The 20,537-nt window shown below is 37.5% G+C and overlaps 1 protein-coding gene across 1 annotated transcript in view; it reads right to left on the minus strand.

Annotated features, from left to right (window-relative positions):
• Positions 1 to 1,843: 1,843 nt before the first annotated feature.
• LOC127581624 (chloride intracellular channel protein 4) overlaps positions 1,844 to 20,537 on the minus strand; it is a 109,987-nt gene continuing 91,293 nt past the window's right edge. Inside the window, exons 4-6 of the mRNA XM_052036151.1 lie at positions 19,848 to 19,954; positions 11,842 to 12,023; positions 1,844 to 8,260 (exon numbers count right to left, since the gene is read on the minus strand). Of these exons, the coding sequence (XP_051892111.1) occupies positions 8,096 to 8,260; positions 11,842 to 12,023; positions 19,848 to 19,954 (454 nt within the window). The 3' untranslated portion in view covers positions 1,844 to 8,095. The remainder of the gene's footprint in view (positions 8,261 to 11,841; positions 12,024 to 19,847; positions 19,955 to 20,537) is intronic.

The following is a 20,537-nucleotide window of genomic DNA, read 5'->3' on the forward strand; positions in this document are numbered from 1 at the left end:
ATCAGTCATAAAGCAGGCTATTACACTTATGCAGAGAGATTGCAAATGAGTGAAGTACAAAGGGATCTATGTGCTCCTTTGCATGAATCACAATATGTTATCAGGCAGGTGCAGCATGTTGTTAAGAGGGCAAGCAGCATATTGACCTTATTGTAAGGAGGTTGGAGTTTGGAAACATAGACTTGTTACAATTATGCAATATACTGGTGATATACTAGCGTACTGTATGTTTTTGGTCTCCTTATTTATGAATGAATATAGTAGCAAAGAGGCAATCCAAAAGAGATGCAATGGACTATTTCTTGGGATGAGAGAAATGTCCTGTAATGAAAGGATAAAGAAATTGGATCTGTATTCTTTGGAATTTAGAAGAACGAGGAATGGTCCTAATGAAATATACAAAGTTGGAATGAAATATATAAGATCCGAAGGGGAAATGACAGGATAGGTGCTGAGTTTCACATTTAGAAGGTGGACTTTACCATATTGGAGACAGTTCCAAACCCTTATGAAACTGTACACAGACCTCTGATGTTAGCCAATTGACAGTGGTCTGGATAAGTCCATTGTGAATAAGAATGTTTTTAGGGATTCTGCTTTGAAACAAAGACAAGTGGCTAGTCAAAGTATGTGGAACGAAACATGACAGAACAAATGGTTCTTCTGAAGCTCCACTTTTAATTTCTGTGTCAGTGTAAGAAAAGGGCAGATAAATAGAATAAATAAATAAATAGAAATGGAATTCAGTTAGCTAAATCCTGCAAAGAGTTCCTGTGGCTTTTTGTGGAGGGAAAACAACACCTCAATATTATTTGTAAATAGCCGTTAGTCTTGGTGTAATCAGGATGTTTTGTTTGATTAATATCTCAGAATTTGGAAGAATCAAAATGTGCAAGTTTATCACTGAGAGAATAGTGTGATTGATGCAAACTATAGAAGGTTAAGCTCATCTGTAATTTCAGTTGGCAAGCCTGGCTCAATCTCAAACTCAAATTATTAAATAACTGAACAGATAAGGATTTTATAAGTCTAGGAGTTGCTCTCCACTGCATCCATTGAATAGGATTCAATGTTCTGTGTATTTTAACATTATTTATAGCCTTCAGTGAAGAATTTCTGATTGGGCAGATCAATTTCAGGTGATCCAAAAGCCTGCTTTATAATTCATTGTCCACTATATTTCCCAATATACTTACTTTCTATATTCAAGTTACAGCAGTATGAGATGTCTCACTCATCTGACAGTTCAGTTGACGGGACTCTGAATATGTTACCAAATTTTCAACTTCATTGTTGTGTAATTCAAATTAAGTGCAAACACAATTTGATGTAATTGAAACACACCTTAATAATTCTTCAGTGTCATTGCATTTGTGTAATTACAATCATTTAAAATAAATGTGACTAACACTTTAACCTGAAGACTGCATTTCCACTGTGGGCTGTTTGCTTCTGCCTTTCAGCATTGATCCTTGTTAATCCCATGTCATTCTACTCCCATTCACAAGATTATAAATTCCATATCATAAAGAGTACAGATATGTTTATCGAAATTACTTTTTGCTGACAAAACAGGGTTGGAAGAAGTTCACAATGTTATTACCAAGTCTCATACAGGGAATTTGTAAGTTTCAAAATCATACAATAGTACTTCAAAGTCCCATGATGAAGAGAGAGACACCACTGAAATGTGAGGTCAGGCCCTCTATTGTGCAATGGCAAGATTGCATGACCTGCTTTTTACTGGATATTGCTGGCATAAAATGTACAACCACATTTTTCTGTCTCACTAGTTCCCTTGCCAGTTGTTATTTTGATGATACAGATGCTACAGAAACACAGATTAGATGTGAAAATATACATTTTATTTTATTAACAACTGCCAGTGGTGTACTGGTGTTTTTTGCACAATATGTTCAACATACAGTGGGAGATGTAAGCATACTGTACAACAGGGACTGAAACTCGTAGTTGGTCTGAGGAAAAGAGACCCCAATCTACATGTAGTCTCCAGCATTTAAAAAATAACTCTAAACTTATCTTCCAATGAAAATGTTCAGCAGTGGCAGGGTACTTGTCCATAATGATGAAGTCCAAATCTGCAGTATTATTAAATGAATTCTTATCCCCTTTCTTTCTTTAACCAATTGTTTAATATCACCAGTGTTGAAGATATAATGCTCTTCACCACCCAAACTTCATAAATTATAAATTGATTTTAGAAAGACTAGACAAAGATGTTGTTTTCACTATGTCTGATTGGTCTTTTGTTAATATAGAATTTGTTCTTTGATGAATCATTACCCTGTCAATCTCAAGCTTGCTTTGACTTTTGAGAGGACATACGTGGTACTTGCCAATTTAGTATCCCATCAAATCTCATCAGCCATAAGAAACCATTAACCCATGGATGGAAGATTGATGAAGCAATTTAAATAAGGGTTGCCTCAGTCCAAAATAATCCAAAAGTTGCCCACTTTCCTTTGTGGTGGTGGATTGAATTAGTGCAATGATCTTTTCAAAATTGTTGTCTTTGTAAATTTGAAATTGAAGCTTCAAATAGTCACTTTATTTTGAAATCTTCAAATCCAATTTAGAGCTACTAGTACAATGTTCACCACCCTTGCAGGTGATAAGACATGTGTGCTCCTTGGCAGTTCACAGGGAAAAGCATAATGATAATTATTGATCAGTGTTATTTTAATGACTTTACCCTGCTCAGAAAGAATTGCCTTCAGAGTGAACATAAGCATTACATTAAAAATGCATATTTACTTCTAAAAATAATACAATAAATGATGGCAATACAAGGTAAATGAACATGGCAAAATTACTTTCTGATTACTCGTATCCATGCGTAGTTTTAAGGAGAGCAGAGACAGAGAATGGATATGAATATCCATTGAATGACTGAGGCTTCCTTTCCAATAAGTGCTTTAGAGATTGTATACAAATTTAAATTTTCACATAATTACAATGATTATTGTACCATAATCAACGTGTCAGCATGCATGTGGCAATCAGTATTCTGATCTAAACTTTTACAATAATGTTAATGATCCATTTCAAATACTGTTCCATGTGATTTAGATTACCTCCATTCTTAAACCATCTTTTTAAAAAATAGAACAGAATTTTGTAGTCCAGAATAACTGTAGGCATTCAACTTTCCTGAAGGCAAGAACAAAATCATGATTTACATTTTTATTCATTCATTAGTGAAAAAAGAATGTCAAAAAACTAATGAAAGACAAGATATCTTTTGAACAGACTATCACAGCTTATCCTGAAAGTTTTTTCTTACTGCTATTGCATTTTGTGACAAGCATCCTAAATGTTGTCAGTTTTTCACAACTTTAAAAATATATGTATTTAAAATTGTATTCAAATGAAGCAAGTTACAAATTTGCCCAAAGCCATAGTTTACTGTATAGCAGTGATCCTCTAATAGATAAAGTTAAATATAACACCTTCCATTCATATCATACACTAGGTCAGAAGAATCTCTTTGGGTTCTCCTCTGCTACTTATTAATCACCTTGGTGCTAGAGTTAACTCTGAAAGAGATTACAATATTTTTACAAATGTCAACTTAATCCCTTTTACATTTTCCTATTTCAAATCCTTAACAGTTTAAGGCAACGGCCAATTAGCATTGGTCCCAACAATGTCAGAAGCTGGTGGCATTTTGGTATTCAGCCCTTTTGTATGATAAAATAGTTAAAGTTCAGAAACTGCTGCAATTGGTTAACAGTTTAAATATCAAGAAAATACAATATTTGAGGTTTAATACATAGCCCCTTCCCTTGTATTGATATACTGTATGCTATATAACACACCACTGGCTTATCAATGACATAATCATTGGAAATTGAAGTAGAGCCAATGACAGAACTGATGACAGAATCCACAGGCATGTAAACTTTGAAGAAATTAATCCAAATTTTTACTTCACTTATGAAATTTAAAAACATAATATTACAAAATGCAACTGCATATTTGATTTTGGCTTTTATATTGGGTTTATTAAACCTAATTATTCAACTAAGCATACCATTTTGAAATCTTTGTGTTGTGCCAGATCCCAAATGTACCAGTTGAGAGATTTCTACTCATAATTAGACATCACCTGATTGCTTCTTTCATCTCATCATTAATTGTTAATAAGTAGTCATGAAAAAATAAACATGGCACTGGGGACCCCAAGCTAAACTAATGTTCCTATTGTTCAACTACAACCTTAAGTTCCTAAAATTTCCATGCCTTTAACCCGAAGGAGCCCCGTTTACTTCACTCGTGCCAGTCTCGATTTAGCTTAGTTCAAAATTTATAAAAAGCTTAATGGTGTGATGGTTTCCTAATCTTTTATGTGGAATTTCGTCTTTGCTCCTTCTCAATTGTTGTCAGTCATAGTCCCTATAGTTTTGATATGCTTGGAGAACATATTGTTGTCTTTCTACCTACTGGACATTATTTTCATAAATTTTTTTTTACAGGTATTGATTTGTTTTTGCCTTGGCTGGAACAGTCTGGGATATTCTAAGTCTAAACATCCTATATACTCACATCTACACACAAACTTTCTCAAAAGTCTTTTCAATATAATGAGAAAATGAAAACATTGATAAAGTTTTAGGATGACCTTTACTTCTCAGTATCTTAGGGCAAAATGCAAATAAGCATTGGAGTGTTGTTTTAAAACATATAATAATCCATCAATTCAGAAGAAAGGAAGTCACTCCTGACAACCACAGAAGAGAGGTGGAAGGATTTACTTTAATGCATCAGAATAGTTAACTACAATCACCATCTGCAATTCTTTCACAGAGCACATTCCCAGTGAAAGTATTGTTCTTCCACCTACTTTCTCTCCCAGCTAACAGAGTTAATGTTTACACACTGAATTCATGTCAGCACAGAACTAATATCACTCTAAGAAATGCTTATTTCTTCATGAATGTTACGTAAGCATTTGTTCAAAGCATAACGCAAATTTAATGCCAGTTCACTTTGAAATAATGCACTCTGTGTAAACATAGCCAGACTTGTGTAGGGATTAACAAACCAGCATCTGCATTGAAGCCAATTTAGGTGTTTACAAAAGGCCAAAGCAAATAGTTTAGGAAATATTTATTAGAACATGAGAAAGCTGAACCAAAGAGTTACAAAACCACATGAATAGGAGATGCACAACATCCAGTTATCAAATGTAAATGACTTTTAAAAAATGAAAATCACCACATATTTCATGCTAAGAACTCCTCTTGTGACTTTACACTTAATATTTGTAGATCATTGCAAATCCTTCTGAAACTACACACTTGTTAGTTACTTCTTGACACCAACAATCCATTTTTCAGTGTTTCAGTTTAAAACAGATGCAAATTTCTTCATCCCTGCATATGATGCAAGAGTGACCTCCAGGCCTTCCTCACCTGCACTTTTTCTATTAATCAATGACTACCTGTTCAACACTCTATCTATTCTAGTAATGCAGTCTTCTTTTAATATTACTACTCAAGAGATGATGACTTTTTTCAGAGCAGAGTGGGCAGCCCGGATGGTTTACAGTTGGGGAATTCATGGTGACAATGGTGCACAACCATTTCTTAAAAAAAAGCACATTACTCTTAATATTATTTTAGTAATAATATGTTGAAAATTATCCTATTTTACAAAATACAGTAATTCAGCAATTTCTGAACATTATATAAAATCTGAAATATTACTTTAATTAAACATGGAAGCATGCCAAACCAAATGTAATCATCTATGCATGCTCTCTAACCAGCAGTTGTGTTGTGGAGAAATTCATTTTGAACCATTGTACTTTGTCACAACATGTGGTAATCACTCTTCTAGTTTGCTTGCTTACCTAATTGTTGACTTCAGGTGAAAATGTGCCAGGTGAGACCCATTATTTAAATGACTTAATGATATTTTGCAGACAGGTTCTCTGGGAAATGCATCCCACAGGATCTGCTATCTTTGGGAAACCTATTTACAATGAAGTTACTCTGATATCAAGGGAAAACAAAATAAAAGATATGACTGGCATAAATAAGAAAATGCAATTGTACAGGTCAACTTTTATTAATGGAAAATTTTCTGACCTTGTATGGTAGCTAATAAAAAGCTTCTGCTTGTTTTATGCAGCTTATTTTTTGAACAAAATACATATTCTCCAGTGTGCTCCAAAGAGCCATTTTCTCTCACCATACAGCCTCCATTCCCAGAGGCGAGAGTGATGATTGATGAGTCTTTAGCACGGCCCTCAAATACTGCTCTGTAATCAGTTAGCTGGAGTTAAATGAATAAGGTTGCTTAAGTAGATGAAATTCACTGTGCTTTGCAGTGTTACGCGTTGGTTGTACACATAAACTGGGAACAAATAAACTGGCATTTTAAATGACTATCATCTGTGTTTAAGAATATGAAAGTTTTGCAATAAAACCAATGTGGTGTAACTCCATTACCAATGCATTTCATAGAGCGCTAACGTTATAATGTTGCAACAATCACTTTGGCCTTTATTTTAAAAATTTTGAGTAATTTTGCTATTTTTTTTGTGTTTAAAGCCAGTCACCATTTGGAGAAGAAAAATATGGTCTCAGAGGGAACTTGGTTATGAGTTAGAAAATGACAGCTTGCTTTTTATCATCCATAAGACACAAATAAATCACTTTAAAGCAAGACAAGCCAACCTGAGGTAGCTTTAGATGATACCTATTCTTATAGATTACAACTGAGTGTTACTGAGTGTCTATTAGTTAAGTGGCCTATAGGTTGTGATGTAAAAGGATTTACTTGAACAATGAGATCACCAACAGTGGAATTGTTCTCTCTCATTTTATTCTGAATTTCATGTAATTCAAACATGCGATGGCATTGTTCCTGGGGTTGCCATTTTACTGTAGATACGGAGAAAGAAAAATTGGCAAAGAAACACAAGAATAACTTAAATGTTTCTTGCAAGAAGTCGCTGACCCACACATTCTGTGAAGCGACAGAGCCCACAAGACATCAGGATTTATGTATCTCCCTTGAGAATATCCAAGATACAAATAGCACCAGCTGTTTTTGTACACTAAAAAGGAGATATCCTCACATAATGGGACTATTCACTCGAACTACCTGTATGTATTCAAATAAACCAAACTTTTTTGAAATTACAAGAAAGACATAGAGCTAGAAATCCATTGTTATTTTCTTGAGCTTGCGTTTCCCTATAAGGATAATAATTTCTGCTTAATGAAACCTCACAAAATGTCCTATAAACAGCATGTTGTATCACCCACTACAGCCACTCATGACTAGATTTTACCTCAGTGTTGATTTTGTTCCATTTCTAGCTCACCTGCCCATTACAGCAACTATATGAATCCAAGCATAAAAAGTCAAAATAGTTATTGATGAAATTTAGAATGGGGTAAATGGAAATATTTTATTCATGATTAATCAATCACAAATTTGATGATTGTTGCAGCATTATAGATATATTAATAAAAGTAATCCATAGAATACTGCTATAATATTTTGTGACTTTATGTGTATGTCCTTCATAATACCTACACCAGGGCTTTCAAGGCTACTTGCTTGAGTAAAGGTGGTTATACTTAGGTGTTTGTGGTAACTATTGTGATCTTAACCAGTTAGGCACTGTAATCTGTTAATTTTTGAGGCCAAGGTTGGTTTTATGATATCTACATTTAAATGTGATCTAAATAGACTGTAAGATAAACAGTCATTTTGCTATTTTTTACATAGCATATAGAATGACTGTTCACAGTGCAAGGTCTTACAGGCACAGCTTCCTATTACATCATTACACGGAGAATCAACTCCTTCTTGGATATCAATTACCATATGGTTATGATCACCTCAGCAATTGCTTGCTTGATTGGCAGAACATTGAAAGCCCTTCCTAAAAAATATATATGTAAAAAAAGTAAAAACTGAGATACCTGAAGTTATAATCCAATAGAAGATATAAAATTATATCTGACAACTTGCAAAACCATGCAATAAAAGGAAAGCGTTGTCTGTTAACAAAAGCTTTTCTGTTAGTGGCTGCATGTGCTGGCCCTGCCAATCATCACTTGCTGAGACGTTTTGCTACATCTGCGTAAGCAATTTCAATTTCTTTGTCTCCGGGGCAGGTATTTGTGAATTCATCCCTGGTATAAGCGTTCTGCAGGTACCGCCAAATTCCCGTCATGGACTTTGGAATGTCAAAGTTCCGATATTTCTTTGTTACAACCTAAACAGGAAAGACATTGTATTTATTGCCGTGTTATGGATTGCTATTAGTTCTTAAAAAGTACCCCGAAAAACAAATGATTATGATTTTAGTTACAATAGAAAATAATTGTTATGGCATAGGAGGTGAGCATTCAGCCTTTCAAACCTATACCATTTCTTGGTTGAGAAACTTGTCAGTCTCATCCCTGTCAGTTTCAACCTGCTCCAAGTGCAGTCCTCTATTGAGGCAACTCCTCCCAGCTGACTGACAAAAGCCCAGCACAACACAAGCCCTCTCCAAGTGCAAATGTCCAGCTCTGTCTCCAAAGCAGCTTTGGCAGCTGGTGAGTTCAACTCCAAGGCTCACCAGCTGTCAACGCTGTCACTGAGATTGAAGTTTTGTGACTGAGCCAGAAAAAATATGGACCAATTCTGGGACTGAGCAATGAGGTGGCAGGTGGAAGACACTTGCAGCTGGTAATGTCCCCATTCTCCTGCTGCCCCCATCCTTGTGGGTGGCAGTGGTTGCAGCTTTGGGCGGGTGCTGTTGAAGTAGCTTTGACAATGTACTGCATCTTTTAGCTGCTGAGTGTTGCAGTTACAGCGCTCCGGTGGCAGAACTAATTGTTTACGACGATGATGGAATGACAACTGAGCATTTTCTGTCCTGGATACTGCTGAGTTGTTTGAGTGACTTTTAAACTATGCTCATCCAGGTAGAGGTGGATATTCCATCACACACCTGACTTGTGCTCTGTAGATAGAGGAAAGGCTTTGTGGAATCACTCCGCACAAGGTACCCAGCCTCAAACATGTTCTTGCAGCCAAAATAATTTTGTAGCCTACCAGTTAGTGGGGACCCTTAGGATATTGACAATGGGGCATTCAGTGATGATAAAGCCATTAACTGTTAAGCAATTATGAAGGCAAATGGTCAGTTAGCATTTAATGCAAGGGAGTTGCAGCATAAGGGTAATAGGATTTGCTGCAATTAGGTAGGGTTTTGGTGAGATACACATGGTATATTGAGCACAATTTTAATCTCCTTACCTAAAGAAATGTATATTTGATTTGGAGCTGGTGCAACAAAGTTCAGAGATTGAGCAAATTGGATTGATAACCTCTGGAATTTTGAAGACAAGTTAAATTTAATTGAGTTTTGGGAGACAGATTAGAGGCAGTTTTTTTCTTTACTAAAGAGTCGAGAATGAGGGACGTAATCTCAGGATGTGGTCAACCATTTAGGACTAAGGGATGGAGAAATTTCTCCATTCTGAATCTTTGGGATTCTCTAGCCCAAAGGTCCATGTACGTTGGTCATTGAGGAAATACAAATACAAGACTGAGAACAGTACAGGGACAGGAAGAAAAAACGGAATTTAATTTAAATCCAAGGTTCAACCAAGATCATGTTTATAGCAAAATAGACTTGAAAGGCTGTATTACCTACTCCTGTTATGATCCTTGTTTAAACTTCTCTTATTTTGAATTATTGTTTGACTAAAACAGTAATAATTGTGATACCTGCCCTACAGATCTAATTATAATCATAAAAGAAAATTGAATAGTTTCAGAAAATAAATTGGCAAGATGTTTACTGATTACTGTTGACCTACTGTCGAACAGTAAAGCATGTTTTACAATGATAGATACAACGATAAAATTGTTGACTTACCTTCTGCAAATTGGTACCAGGCTGACTTCATTCATTTACTTTAATGATGCCACTATTATTTTTTGATACTATTCTGTAGTAATACGAAAGCCCCTAGAACTGATTACAATGGGATTCTGTGACTGGTGGAGGGTGAAGAAGTCTTTGGCCTGATTTTAACCTTTTCCCTTGTCTAGGAGGAACAAGACTCCGTCAGTTAAAATGGAATGGGGATTTAACCTCTTGTTTCCCAGTACTCCTTCTTCAGCTGTGGCTGACAGAGCTCTTCACCACATGTCATCTATTTCTTGCAACTCTGTTCTCACCTCCACATCTCCTGGACATAGCAATAGATAGGAGTTCACAGAGTCTTCACCCTCACCTTTGCAATTTACACCAGCTTCAATGAGATTCCATCACTAGACACATCTTCAGCTCCCTTCCCCTTTCAGCATTTTGAAGGGACCATTCTCTTTGCAACTCCTTGGACTACTCTTCTGCCAAACATTCCCCTTCTTACAGCACCTTCTCATGCAAACCACAGGAGATGCCAGACCTGTCCTTTTACCTCTTCATCTCCCAACATCCAGGGACCCAAACAGTCATTCCAAGTGAAGTAGTAATTCACTTGCACTTCTTCCAATCTAATAGAACATAGAACACTACAGCACAGTACAGGCACTACGGCCCACAATGTTGTGCCGACATTTTATCCTGCTCTAACAACTATCTAACCTTTCCCTCCCACATAGCCCCCTATTTTTCTATCATTCATGTATCTACCTAAGAGTCTTTTAAATGTTCCTAATGTATCTGCCCCCACAACCTCTGCAGGCAGTGCGTTCCACGCACCCACCACACAATGTATTGCATTGTGATCCTTTCTATACTGGAGAAACCAAATGCAGATTAAGCAAGTACTTTTCAGAGAACCTGCGTTCAGTCTGCAGAGGCTCAGAGGTTCCTATTGGCTGCCACTTTAATTCTCCATCCTACTCTCACTCTGATCTATCTGTCCATGACCACCTACACTACTACAGGCAGACCCAGTACAAGTTTGACAAACACCACCTCATCTTCTGCCAGAGCACCGTGCAGCTTCCTGGACTCAATGTTGAATACTGCAACATCGGACAACTGAATTTCTTTGTTCTATCAGAACTGGGCTTTTCTACTGTAAGTCATCCCTCTTCAGTTTTGGCTCAGTTTTCTTCTCTCTGCTGGACATGTCCTACAGCTTTGCATTCCACAATTATTAAATTCCTTTATCTGCATTCTCACTCTCTATCTGCCCCATTACTCTATCGACAAGATGATGTTTACACATTATCTCCATAGCATCCCTGGTATCACCCTATCAGAGATATTCCCTTTGTCCTATTCATCCTTTCTCCCATCCTCTTTGCAACTTACAACTAACTCATTTTCTCTCTTTCACGGATTTCTATTTCTCTTTGTACAGATGCTGCTTGACCTGCAGATTCTTTTGAATATCTTTTGTTTCAGATATCCAACATCTGTATTTTGTTTATTTTTCTTTCCCAATACTGCCTGATCATGTCCAATTGTAAATTGCATGCAGCAAGGGTATTCATTCAAAGCCAACAGGATCCTTTTTAAATGTAATCAGGATGGACAGGAAAACAATTGTTTCCCACCTGGCCAAACCTGCCGTGGCCAAACAGCAAAGTGAGCTTCTCTAGCAGGCCAAGATCATCGTCCAGAAGAGGAGAAAGAGCCATGTTTCTTTGCTAAATTTAGTTTATTTTATGGTTCTGTAGAAGCAGAGGTTCCAAGCTCCACTGCTAAAGATAAATGCAAACATGGCCAAAATATGCTGCCAAAGCCATTTGCCAGGTTGTGTTAGATTGATTGATTCTTTCTTCAGGGGTCCAGATGTTTCTGCTTGGTTGGATCTGAACACAATTAAAAATGATTCATCGTACCTTGACAATGTGAAGCTTTGGGAGCAGATTGCAGTCTGCAAGTGTCATCTCATTTCCATCCAGGAACTTGCGGTTGGAGGCCTTGATATCCTCCATGCTGTCAGCATCAATCTCTTCCGGAAGGGCTGTGTTCAAATACTCATCCAACTTCTGCAAGGTTTTCAGCAGGCCTTTTTCCAGAGCTGTAACAACAAATGTAGTGCACTCCAGCTAAACATATGTAACTGATACATAAAATAGAGTCATAGAGTTATACAGTCTGGCCTACCTAGTCCACGCCAACCATCAACCACACATTTACACTAATTCCATTTCATACTCCCCACATTGCCATCAACCCCCTCAGATTCTGCCAATCACCCAAATACTAGGGGAAATTTACAGTGGCCAATTAACTTCCCAACCTACATGCTTTTGGATGTGGGAGGAAACCCACATTCTACATGGTCACAGGGAAAACATGCAGACCTCACACAGACAAGCACCGAAGTCAGGATTGAATCCCGGTTACTGGGGCTGTGAGGCAGCAGCTCTGCGTCATGGCAAAATGTTCCTGAGAAGCACCAGTGTTGGAAACCCAAATGTATTCAGAGAATTCTGTTTTCATTGGTCCATCACTGGCAATACAGCTTTTATAATCTGACATTTTCTCCATCAACTTTCCTCTGTTTATGAGCATACAAATGAATGTGTGAGCTGGGAGCAAGAATAGGGTACTCATCCACATCAGCCTGCTCCATCTCATAAGATCATGGCTGACCTAATTACCAAGTGCATACCTGTGGTAACCTTTCACCTCTGTGCTTATCTACCTCTGCCTTAAAAAAGTGTAAAGATTCTGCTTCCAAATCCTTTTGAGCAGGAGAGATCCAACGACTCACTTAAGAAAAAAATTCACCTCAACTCTCTCATAAACAGCTGACCCCCTTACCTTTAAACAATGACTCCTAGTTCTATATTCTCTGACAAGAAGAAACATCCTCTCCATATCCACCATTCCAAGCCACCTCAGGACCTTATATGTTTCAAATAAGTTGCCTTTCAATCTTCTAAACTTTAGTGGGTACAAGCTTGGCCTATATTTAGCCTGACCAACCCTTCCTCTTTAGACAACCCACCTATTCCAGGCATCAGTTGAGTAAACCTTCTCTAAGCTGTTTCCAATGCATTTACATCCTCCCTTATATAAGGAGACCAATACTGTACACAGGGGTGGGCAAAAGTGTGGAGCTGAGCTTATGATAAGATCAGCCCTGATCTTATTAAAGGATAGAGCAGGTTCATGGGGATGAGTGCCTGCCCCTGCTCCTAATTTTTATGTTTGCATGATGATTATATGTAAAGATAACAGAAGCAGCTGTGCCTATCTCTGACTCCATACTTGAACCCCACTGCTGTGACAGGACCAGAATTTCCCCAATTTGAATGAAAACTGGCACAGTCTGTGTCAGTGGTCCTGTTGCACTACCTTTCCCTTTGTCACATAGTTGATCATGTTGTCATCCAGTAACGCCTCTCCTTCATTACCCAGTTAATTAAAACTATTCTACTGGGCTACACTCTTACACAATCATATTCAGTACACTTTCAACAACCTTTGGGGACCTCTTCAATTTTGGCACAGTGCCAATCTGTCTTCAACCTTGCTTCTGTTAAGCGCTTTGAGACATTTTCCATTGCAAATGCACAATATTAATTCAAATTGTTGATGAAAATAACACAGGCTGAAATTTAGGCTTTCGTCAAAAGAAATATAGAAAATGCCATAAATGTAGATTAAGACAGGTGTTTTTCTTAGTTGAAAATATTCATTCCAACAGGTATGTTTTCATTGGAAGCATGTTTTAAAAATTCAACTCTCATGCAAGTATGTTCAGTATACAATCTCTTACCAGATTGTTTCACCTCCAATACCATTAAACATTGTATGATAATGTCAGTTGTAATATCAAACCTGTTATGATTTGATTTCCTTTCTTCCCTGGTATTCCCCAATGACTGTTCTTGTGAAAGCAAATGCTAAACTTAAGGCGCAAGTCATTGAATATCTTGTAATTTGATGGCATTATGCTAGGAATCTAAAGCAATGTCATACGTAAAGTGGCATGTGTGTGCAAAATGTAAAAAAAAACTATTGCAGTGCTGCCATTTGCACTCAATCTAGCCACAGGGATTCAATGTCAAAGGGTTGCAGTACAAGCAAAGTAAGCTGTTTGAATTGACTACCAGAAGTGAAATTGGTCAATTCATCACTGAAATTATTCCTGAGCAACTAGTGAACTGAATGTGCAACACTTCTTATAATTCCACAAAAGAACCTCTTTAATACTGCTGACATTGGTGAACTTACCCTGTCAAATATTACTGGGCTATTTTAAGAAAGGTTCAAAGAGATTACATTTAAGGCATTCATCGTGTTGCTGGTGAAACATATTTACCCAGAACATTAATTTGCTGCTTTTCCTGGTGCAGTGCCTGTTGATTGAATATCATGATGTACAGAAGTGATAAAGCATGTGATATGACCTTAAAAGCTACTTTGCTTAAGTGCAGTGGGAAATGTTAATGTACAGACATTTTGCAGGAAAGCATAATTTTTGAATAATGAAAAGCAAGTTACTTTCTCCCACTCCCACTCCCTGCAGTGAGTGCAGGGAGTGGTGGAAGTCAGCCTAATCCTGAAAACCCATAAGATTTTGATCTGACATAAAAATACAGTATATTCACCTATGTCTTAGCAATGTAAGATTTAAGATCAAAAGTACAATTTAACTTAACAGGTTCTGGTGAGACAGTCTCAGACCACCATATTCTTAGATCAGACTATACTATTAAATAGTAAATATCTTTGAACATGAGGAGAATCTTTTTTTTAATTTCTGGAGTAGTCCAAGTGTAAAATAGGAAGAGAAGGATATAAGAAAGGGTTTAATCACAGTCAGATGACATGAATTTCATTAATGTGTGTAACTGCTTGGATATGTAGTTCCTCATTTTTAACCCATCTCCTCTCTCAGATTATGAAAACAAACATATTTATATAGCTTTCTTTAAGATATTCCAGTCAATTACTTACTTTTGAAGGGAAATTGTTGTAAAATCAGCAAACATAGCATTCAATCTCATGCGCAGTAAGGGCTTACAAAGAGTAATGGATAAATTTTAAGATAATCTATTTTGATAAGGTTAGTTTAAATGTAAGTATAAAATTAGTATAAGTTTAATAAATTTAAAAAGTTAGGTAAGTATAAGTGTTAGACATGAAACTGTAGGAAAACACCAACTCTTCTATAATAAGTGAAACAATGCTTTTTACATCAGCTTGAGAAAGCAAATGGGTCTGGACTTGTTGTCCCATCTGGTACTGACAGTAGAAATGGGACTGAGAGTAGCATATTGGTCCCTCAGTACTGCACAGAAATCACAGCCTAACTTTTGTGTTCAAGGATAGAAAATGAACCAATAATATCCTGAGTTAGAAGTAAGAGACTCCACTGAGTCATGGCTGACCACTACAAAGAATTACCCATGGACACTGTTATTTGCAGGATAAACAACAAAGAAACAAGGATAATGGGAAAAAGAGGGATGATTGTGAACCAAGAGATGGGGATTGGTAGCTTACATCCCTGAAATTTGCAAGTTTCCAACAATTGAGATTGTATAGAATCTTATTTGTATTTAAGATTCAGTCTGACCGCACATTATTAGTCTGGCATCTTCTTGGGAAGCTGAAGTGAAGAATACCTCAGAGTGGTGGCTTCAAATATTGCACTAAGTCACATTATAGATGTCAAGGATGCATGTTCATGGCTTGCTTAAAGATGATTTTCACATTTATGTAAGGTGGAAGAGGTTGCAACTCTGTTTCCACAATTTAAGAAAGTTTCTGTTCTAGTTTTGGTTTGACTTCATTCTGACCTGCATTTGATGACCTGACTTGAATCACCTGGTCTCTAAGTGGGAGAGCTGTGTGAAAGACAAGGTATTTGGCCTATTTTATTGCCTGGTCAAAAGCTTTCACTCATGGGTTGAGAATCTATATGGTCTGCTGGGGTGGGTTTCCTCTCCAAAGGCTTATATCATTTCCATGGTTTTTTGTTTGTCTCATAGCACTGCATGACCAGTGAGCTCTACTGAATGTTAATTGTATTATTTATGCCACCTTTTGTTGTTGTTAGGATAGTTGGCTTAATTGACAAGATATGTCTTAAGAAGTGAATTGAAGGAGCAGTGCTCAAGAGGTAGCAAGATTTGGGAAAATAATTCTAGAGTTTGATATGTTTTGATTGAATCCAATCACAATTTAGTTCTCCATGGCTATTTTGCATGAAGAAATTTTCATTGTGTAACTATAAAGCTTCATTTTCTGAGTGAAATGAGAGAGGGTCTGTTATCATTTAACTCTGTATTATTATATTCCCTTACCAATTATCAGAAAAAGTGCAATGTTTGTTGATCTTGATCAAGTATAATTAACACATTGAAGTTAATTTTCTTGACTTTTTTAACAATGCTGGTAAAACCAGTGAACCTATAAGAGAAAAAATGTCTTGGAGACCAGCAGATGACATTAGATGATCAAATGATTTAATATACGATTTCAATATCTTTAAAGATATCCATGTTTTCTTTTTAATGAAATGGCCAGCTAATGCCAGCTTTCAATGGCTTTGTGCATGCTATTTATTCAGAAGTGATAGTTATACTGAGAGAACTGAGATGAATGTCAGTACCAGCTGCACAGTGACACATCTCCCCATAATGATTTTATCAGTTACTTTGTTAGTCCAGAGGGAGATGAGTGACTTCAATAATACTACAAGCATTTCTGAGAAGGTACCCAGCAACTGCAAGGAAATCACTTCTGTCTAACGTCATTTCAGAGGTTAATGCCTTAACCTACTGTGTTCATTTATTAAAAACTGGATTTTCAAATGAGATTTAACTCACTGAAAAATTTTCAAAGGAAAATAGCTGATGAATCGAGCTCTGGGATATACAGTTCAGGAACTTATTGATTGTAGAAACTTGAGCTTTTCCATTGCATAAGAAATGATGAGATTTCATCTGTAACCATTATTCTTTTATCTTCATTTTGATTAACAGGAGGCAGGGAAGGTGGATGATTTCTTTGGTACTTCTGGCTAAACATGGCTACAAAGGTTTCACCTTTATCTTCAGAACTCATGCTGGGCTCTGGCATTACTGAGGATGGGGAATTTCTTGGAGTCACTTCTTCCCACTAGCTGTTCAACTGTCCACCACAATTCATATCTAAATATTGCAGGACTGTATTGCTTTGATCTAATTCTCTGTGGGTTTGTTTAGTTCTATCTATTGCATGCTTTTTTGACAGTAGCCTTCATTTTCACTTACAGGTTGTGAATCTTTGGAACTCTCTTCCTCAGGGGGTTGGAAGCAGAGTCCTCGAATATTTTTAAGGTACACTTGATAAGCTGGAGGGTGAAAGGTTACTATGAGCAGAAGGGAATGTGGAGTTGAAGGTACAATCATGCCATCCATGATCATACTAAATGGTGGAGCAAGCTCGAAGGTCTGGGTGGCCTACCCTTGTTCATATGTTTGCATGTTCATATGCTGCCTTGATTTCACTCTCATCTCACCAATGGAATTCATGTCTATGGTCCATGCTTGAATTAGGGCTGAGATGAGATCTAGAGCTAAATGGTCTCAGCAAATACCAAAATGAATGTCAGTTAATAGGTTATTGGTGAGTTACGTGCCACGTGATATTACAACCTATGACACTTTCCATCAGTTTGTTGACATTTTAGTGCAGAATGATTGAGCTGTAATTAGCCAAATTGGATTTCTTGTGCTTTTTATGGGCAATGCATATCTGGGCAATTTTCCATGGGTTTGGGTAGATGCCAATATTGTAACTGTACTGGGACAGTTCTGGAAAAGGCGGGTCTTCAGCAGTACAGCTGGAGTATCGTCTGGTCCCATAGCCTGTTGCTGTTTTCTATGCTGTCTCCTCTTTCTTCATGTCAAATGGAGTGATTTGTGTTGGCTGAAGACTGGCTTCTGTGATGGTCGGAATCTCAGGAGGAAAGTGAGGTGGATAATCCAGTTGGCTCTTTAGATTGAACATGGCTATTAATGTTTTAGCCTGGTCTTTACCACACACATTTTGGGCCCTGCCATCACTGGGGATAGCAATGCTCTTGGATAATTCTCTTCCTGTTTTCTATTCCCTAAATTCCCTAGCTTCCATGACCTTCTCCATGATAAAAACAGATGAGAAATATTCATTTAAGACCTTGTCCATCTCCTGGCGGAAGAGCAAAGGGTCTATTTGTATGGACGATTTATGATGAACTGTATGGTTTTCCTCATCCATAATTACTTTGTAAACTCAGGCATGCTTCCTTACAAAACAATTGAGAGAATGAGAAAATTAGAGCTTTGGCCTTTTGTGCCAGCCTCACAAGCTGATTTTTTTGTTTCAAATGTTCTTTTTCATGATCCACACAGGGATCAATAGTTTGTGTGGAGTTTGCATGTTCTCCCTGTGACCTTGTGAGCTTCCTCCAGGTCCTCTGGTTTTCTCCGACATCCCAAAGATGTGTTTGTTGATTGTCCCTAGTGTTAGGTGAATGGAGCTGATGGAAGAGTGGGGAGAATAAAATTGGATCAGTGTAGGATTAATGGAAGTGGATGTTTGATGATCAGTGCAAACTTAGTGAGCTGAAGGGCCTGGTTCCGTGCTGTGTTCAGATCATCATAATTGCTTCTTTGCTGCAAGGCACAGCATTGATTCAGAATCAGAATCAGGTTTATTATCACTGTACTAGATGACATGAAATGTGTTGTTTTGCAGCAGCAGTACAGTGCAAAGATATAGAAAACTATAAATTACAAAATAAATAAAGTGCAAGAAAAAAGGAACAATGATGTAGTATTCATGCACTGTTCAGAAATCTGATGGCGGAGGGGAAGAAGCTGTTTCTGAATCGTTGGGTGTGAGTCTTCAGGCTCCTGTACCTCCTCCCCAGTGGTAGTAATGAGAAGAGGGCATATGCCGGAATGGTGAGTGTCCTTAATGATAGATGCCGCTTTCTTGAGGCACCACTTCTTGAAGATGTCTTCAACGGTGGGAAGAGTTGTGCCCATGATGGAACTGGCTGAGTCTACAACCTTCTGCAGCATCTTGTGATCTTGTGCATTGGAGCCTCTGTACCAGGCTGTGATGCAACCAGTCAGAATGCTCTCCACCATTTCTGCTACATCTACTTATACATAATCCTTTCTTCCAGTTTGGGATGGGACTTTCCAAGGTTAGGAAATTGTCAGTGGGAGGACAGGTGATCAAGCTTTCAGTTGTGTTAAACTTTCACATTTGGACAGGATTCAAGAACAATTTGTCGTAACTTAGGCACTCTCCCTAAAGCAGCTACATCCCAAACTCTCTCTCATTTGAACTTTTCTTGTCTTAATTACATCAAAAATTGCACAGTTAATGTTTCCTTGAAGTGCTCCTTTGTTTATTTTGAGTTTTGAATGCATTTTTTTACATTTCCTTACATTCCTGTTATGCTGAAATCAAGAGCCATTGCACAATCCCACACTCACAGTTTCCCAGAATCCTAATTCCACGGATCATTTACTTTCCCTTTTTTTTCTATCCTACAAGCTTCAAGTTTTTAGAAGTCAGTTGACAACACTTAATCAGTGTCCCTAATTTGTTTTATCTTCCATTTTATTGTTTTCTTACAATCTTGTTTCCCACCACCTTCTTCACAGATTGACCTGCACGTTGCTGGATACTAGGTGGTCTCAAATATATTCTCCAAAGAGAATGGCATTAATCTGCAACTAACATACTACATAGGACCCATTTGCACACATTACAACATGAAGAGAGGCCACACCAAGAATAAATTCAGCTGGTTTACTTAGAGAACATGTTCTCTGCATATCATATTCTGAATTGCAAACTACTTGAAGGATTAATATGGCTGTTCTAATAAACTGCTTACCTTCATTAGCTTCTGGCTTGGAGTTTTTGATGTAAGCTGAGAATTTTGCAAAGATATCATTCCCAGCTGTATTGGATTCTGGGTGTTTTGTGCCAAGCTTCATGTACCTAGGAACAAAAGGCACATAAAGTAAGAAATTTAAACAGACCACATCCATTGCAAATCCATTTTGCTGTTCTAGGACAGATTTACTCCACCAAAACTTGTATTGTTGGTGTGACAGGTAGAACTACCACCCCCGGTCCAAGCAACCCAGTTTCTATCCTGTCCTCTGGTGCTATTTTTGTAGAGTTTGCATGTACTTTCTGTGATCGTATGTGTTTACTCCAGGTCCTCCTGTTTCCTCCCACATCCCAAAGTCATGCTACTTGGTAGGTTAGTTGGCTACTGTAAATTATCCCAGAGTACATAGCTGGTAGGAGAATTGTGGCATTGACAAAATAAAACTCAATATTGTGCCATATAACAGGGCAAAAACCAAGAGATTGGTCAAAGACTAGGTATTAATGAAGAAGGGCAAGTACAGATGTAGAGTTATGGTGGGGGAAATTTATAATTCAGGGTGCCTGCAGCAGAAGGCATGGCCACCAATGGTTAATATTAGAGGACACGAGGGCAGAATTAGAGGAGTGAGGCCATTCCAAAGGGTTCTAAGGCTGGAGAAGGCTATGGATGGGTAAGGCCACTGAG

This window comes from Pristis pectinata, chromosome 22 (assembly GCF_009764475.1).
Source record: "Pristis pectinata isolate sPriPec2 chromosome 22, sPriPec2.1.pri, whole genome shotgun sequence".
In the NCBI taxonomy this organism is placed as follows: Eukaryota; Metazoa; Chordata; class Chondrichthyes; order Rhinopristiformes; family Pristidae; genus Pristis; species Pristis pectinata.